Source organism: Alosa sapidissima, chromosome 19, assembly GCF_018492685.1.
Source record: "Alosa sapidissima isolate fAloSap1 chromosome 19, fAloSap1.pri, whole genome shotgun sequence".
Lineage (NCBI taxonomy): Eukaryota > Metazoa > Chordata > Actinopteri > Clupeiformes > Clupeidae > Alosa > Alosa sapidissima.
In genome coordinates, this window is record NC_055975.1 from 2,953,738 (window position 1) to 2,958,737 (window position 5,000).

Genomic DNA, 5,000 nt, shown 5'->3' on the forward strand with positions numbered 1-5,000 from the left:
CACACACACACACACGCACACACACACACACACATCCCACCTCACCCCTTACCCCCCTGTTCTGCATTGTGGACATACTGTCCTCTGTTCCCACAACCCCCCTGTCCCAGCCAACCAACCAACAACCTAGCGAGCCAGCCAGGCCCTGCTGCGAGCCAACAGAGAGAGAGAGAGAGAGAGAGAGAGAGGGAGGGAGAGAGAGAGAGAAGAGAGAGAGAGAGAGAGAGAGGGGGGGGGAGAGAGAGAGTGAGAGAGAGCTGCTGGGTCAGCCAAGACTTGAGCTCTGAGCCCAGAGGCCTGCCACTGCACCGCAGCTCCTGTTCCCACCACTGCTCTGTTCTCAGCCCTCCTCTCTCAGCGGCAGCACCAGACAGCTCTGGCCCCCCACACAGCAGTGGCAGCTGCAGGAGGTAGATAGATGGATAGATTGAGGTGGAGAGGTACATAGATGGATGCATTAGATAGATATTAATGCATAATTAGTAGATATAATATAGAATAAAAAATAGAATGTAAGGCCAAATATAGCCACAGGCTTCAGCATAGCAGTATCTCTGTGAAGACTCTCCCAGGGTGTTATGGTCTGACTGACTTCTTATGTCACATGAGGATCTAATGAGATAAAATCATTTGTATCGATTGTAATCCTAATTGAGTGGAAATTAGATGAATAAGAAAGGGTTGCAATTAATCTTATCTGAATGAAGTGATTCTGTTTAGCACTGTGTATTCAGAATAATACACACATGCAACATCATTCATTACCATACAGTCATTTATACATGTTTAAACTGTAATTTATAAGTTGCTGTTATTAAAGCAAACTCAGAATGGAGATATATCAGCATTGTGTGTGTGGACAAAACAGCTGATAAATAAAACCGATCTGGTTTGTGCTATCAGCAGTGGTGTTTCCGAGCTGTAAGCACTGTACGCCAGGGGCTGACAAAGTAGAACTAATTCCTAAATGAAGTTAGGCTTTTATGAAGGAATACCGCAGAACAGACGCCAGTGTGAAAAATCTCCCCCTCGTGCCACGATGAAAAATGGCAACAGCAGTAATAACATATTGGGCATCTGCTGCAAATTGAAGTGTGAAGTATACGGTGCTTTGGTTAGGGCAGATGTTTGTGCACCCCCCCCCCCCCCCCCAAACACACACACACACACACACACACACACACACACACATAAGCCCTTAACCAGTTGCAGTAAATCAGGTGTTTTGCTGGTAGTTTGCTCCCCATTTGTAATGGTTTGGTGTTAAATTGTCGACAGGCGAAAGCCTCGCACTAATGCACTACAACTCTTTATCATACGAAATGAGCCCCGACATGGAACAGGTGTATCATTCAGTTGTAAATTGGTGTAAAAGCAATTCACATATCTATGCGGCAGGGCAACTCAAATCCATCTCTCATGTGCGGCAAGAGACATGAAATGCATCTCTTCTCTAAATCCAGGAATGTTAGGCATGGTCACCTTTAATGACACCTTTTAAAGGCTGTGGGTCATTAAATGTCAATACAATAAACAAATACTAAACAACCTCCGAGAGCTTGTTGAGAGGCTGCCAACACAAGCTAATAAGCTTGTGTAAGAATCACATGGACATATACCAGGCTCTTACACAAATGACTCCAATCTGTGTGAGTGGTGAGGGTCTCAGCAGAATGCAGGTCAGCGGTCGCTAGCACATGATGAGTTTGGCTTGGGTATGTTACACTATTTGAATGGTGGTTTCATGCAGCATGTGAGCACAATGAGATTGTGTGTACTGAGGGCCAGGGGATGCCCAGCGTGAGGGCGTCCTTATACACGTGTGACGGAGGTGAGCTAGAGCTGAGGACTGCAAATCAAGCACATCCTCCTCACGCGCTTCACTACACCTTTGTCACACACTGCACTGCCTCACGCGTCAGGCAATCACAGTGTATCTTATGGGCTCCTGCGCCCTTTCTGTTTGACCTCTGTCCTCTGTGTCATGACCACATGACCGGTGCGGCTGGCAGGGTGTGTGTGAGAGTGTGTTTATTGATACACACTAATCTCGGAAGTCTGTGTCTTGCAGACAGGAACAGACGTCTGGATTGACTAATATTCCTCTCTCTCTCTCTCTCTCTGACTTTCTGTTCGGAGCAAGTGTGCGACAGGAAATGGGGCAATTAGGGACAGCTTGCTCCAGCTCAGCATGGGGTTAATATCCAGCGCTCGTAATTAAAAATAAATGACACTTTTTCCCCTCCTCATTCTCGCCCTCTCTCGCTCTCCTGTGGTAAATCTTCAGGCCTGCTCATCTCATCTCATCTTCCTATTGCACTGTGTTGTGCCCATGACTCACTCTTTTGTTTGTTTGTTTGTTTGTTTGTGATGACATGAGCTGCTCCAGCTTGTCCTTCTCCAGTGGCCTAAGATGTTGAGTTTTTGTTTTCAAGTGGTGTGTGTGTGTGTGGGGGGGGGGGGGGGGTGGGGGGGTGGGGGGGGGGTTGGGTTGGGGGCTTGACGTAGTTGGGTGTGTGTGGTGTCATTCGGTGCTGGTAGGCGGTGGCACAGGTGGATTAGTGGAGGGGGTCCTGACTGAGCCTCCAACTCCCACTCTGTGCTGTCCACGGCTGTCTGTCTGACCCCTGCCACAGCAGCAGAAAGCAGCAGCCGCCCACACAGGGACGTGATGGAGGGGAGGGAAGGAGGGGAGCTGGTCATCTGATCTGTCACACACTAACACCATTGAAGTAGCACTTTCAAATGGAGTTGATTAAGTGGCCACATTTTACACACACATAGGTCATCACAAGGGTCATCTCATGGTGTGCTGCTGTTAGCATTGTGCTCTCTGCATGGGAGATGATGTGACGTTTCCCTTTCTGTTTCTATGAGCAACACTATTCTCCCATTGCTCCCATGAAACAACTGGACATGAAACAACTGTACTCTCTGGACACTGACTCTCTCTCTCCCTCCCTCTCTCTCTCCCTCCCTCTCTCCCTCCCTCTCTCTCTCTCTGGGCATCTCCAGGAGAGTACATCAAGACCTGGCGGCCGAGGTATTTCCTGCTGAAGAGCGACGGTACGTTTATCGGCTATAAGGAGCGGCCGCAGGATGTGGATCAGCTGGAGACGCCTCTGAATAACTTCTCCGTGGCCCGTGAGTCAAGCTGGGAATCTCACCGCCACACCTGACACTTCTCACAGCTCGCATCACAGTACAGATTACCCACACGCAGTACACACACACACACATAGTAACACACACACACAGTACACACACACACACACACGCACATAGTAGCACTCACACATACACACACACACACAGTACACACACACACACAGTACACACACACACAGTAGCACACACACACAGTACACAAACACACACAGTACACACACACACACACACACACATAGTAGCATACTGTGATATGTCTTACTGTGCTGTCCTTACTATCAAACCTTACTGCCTGACAAATGTAGGCAGAAAAGATTATTCTTAAGGGAAGAAACATTTTGGAAGAATTTGGTGTTCAGATTTTCCATTTGAAAGTGATGTTATTTTTAATTTCTTGTAAATCTACAGTGTATGCTCCAAAACAAGTGCAGTCCACTGTAGTGCATAGTGCAGTCTTAGTCTTAATCCAGCCAGAACAAGAACAGTGAAAGGCAAGCCCTCATATTAAATATGATAGTCACCCCACTTTCCCTACTGAGAATCAGAGGAGGGGGGTCATACCCGTCTTCCAAACACTGCTAGAGAGCCAACATCCTGTACCCCCCCCCCCCACACACACACACACACCTCAAGCATATGTCTGCACGTGTTGTCCATGTTCCGTCACGTTCCAGCACGTTCTAGATGGCCCGGCTCAGCAGAACCAGGCAGACAGAACAGAACGGAGCTGTGTCGGGCTCTGTGGAGATGATTGAGCACGCTAATTAGACAGCATATTGTTTGTTAAACAAAACGCTTCCTCCTGACACTCGTGAGTTATTGTGGTTATTAAGTGCCTGATCTGAATTATTTATCTATGTGTGTATGCCTGAGTGAGTGTGTGTGTGCGTGTGTGTTTGTGTTTGTATGAGGATGTGTGTATGTGGCTCTTAATGCTTGTGTCCGAGTGTATGAGACTGCATGTGTATGTGGGCATTGTATGCACATATGCGTGTGTGTGTGTGTGTGTGTGTGTGTGTGTGTGTGTGTGTGTGTGTGTGTGTGTGTGTGTGTGTGTGTGTGTCTATTTGTGGAGTTCCGGTGTGTGTGTGTGTGTGTGTTTGTGTGTCTATTTGAGGAGTTCCGGTGTGTGTGTGTGTGTGTGTGTGTGTGTGTGTGTGTGTGTGTGTGTGTGATGGAGAAGCTGCAGACGGCTGTGTCTGCTGGTTGTCTTTGCTCCGCTGATGAGCCGTGCTGGAGCTCAGTGGTGTCCCATGCTGAGATGCTCCATCTCTGCGACAGCCAGCCTGTCTGTCTGTGTGTGTGTGTGTGTGTGTGTGTTCTGCTCCTGACACCAGGCCTCCTCTCTCCAACCTCCAAATGCCTCATTTTTCCTCTCTCTCTCTCTCTTTCTCTCTCTCACTTTCTCTCTGCCGTCTGCTGTCCACAGATGTTTAGCAAACTTGTGGTGTGAGTTGAATGGTTAGCTCAGCTCTGTGTGTCTGTACCTGTCAGAGGGGGGGGGGGGGGGGGGGGGGGGGAGGCAGAGCGTGGTCATTAGCCAAAGCCATTGGCAGTGGCAGTGTGCTCATGATGTCTGTCCACCATGCTCAGGACACGGTGGCTGGGAGTACATGCTGTATAGTACAACATCAACAGTGTGGAAATCATCACTTTGCATTGCTTTGACATTTGGTCATGCAGATACAAGGCCTTAAAAGATATGCTATCAAATAAAGACAAAGGCCCTGTATGTGTCGCAGTGCAGAGAGGAGCCGTCAGAGCACTGTCAAAGAATTTAGAATGTAGAGGCCTTGTTTAATAGATGATGTTAGATGTAGATGTTTAATAGA

General features: G+C 48.1%; 1 protein-coding gene across 1 annotated transcript in view; it reads left to right on the plus strand.

Annotated features, from left to right (window-relative positions):
- The window catches only part of akt1 (v-akt murine thymoma viral oncogene homolog 1), a 58,517-nt gene that overhangs the window by 34,158 nt on the left and 19,359 nt on the right, over positions 1-5,000 (plus strand). The window contains 1 exon segment of the mRNA XM_042071225.1: positions 3,016-3,144. Within this exon segment, the coding sequence (XP_041927159.1) occupies positions 3,016-3,144 (129 nt within the window).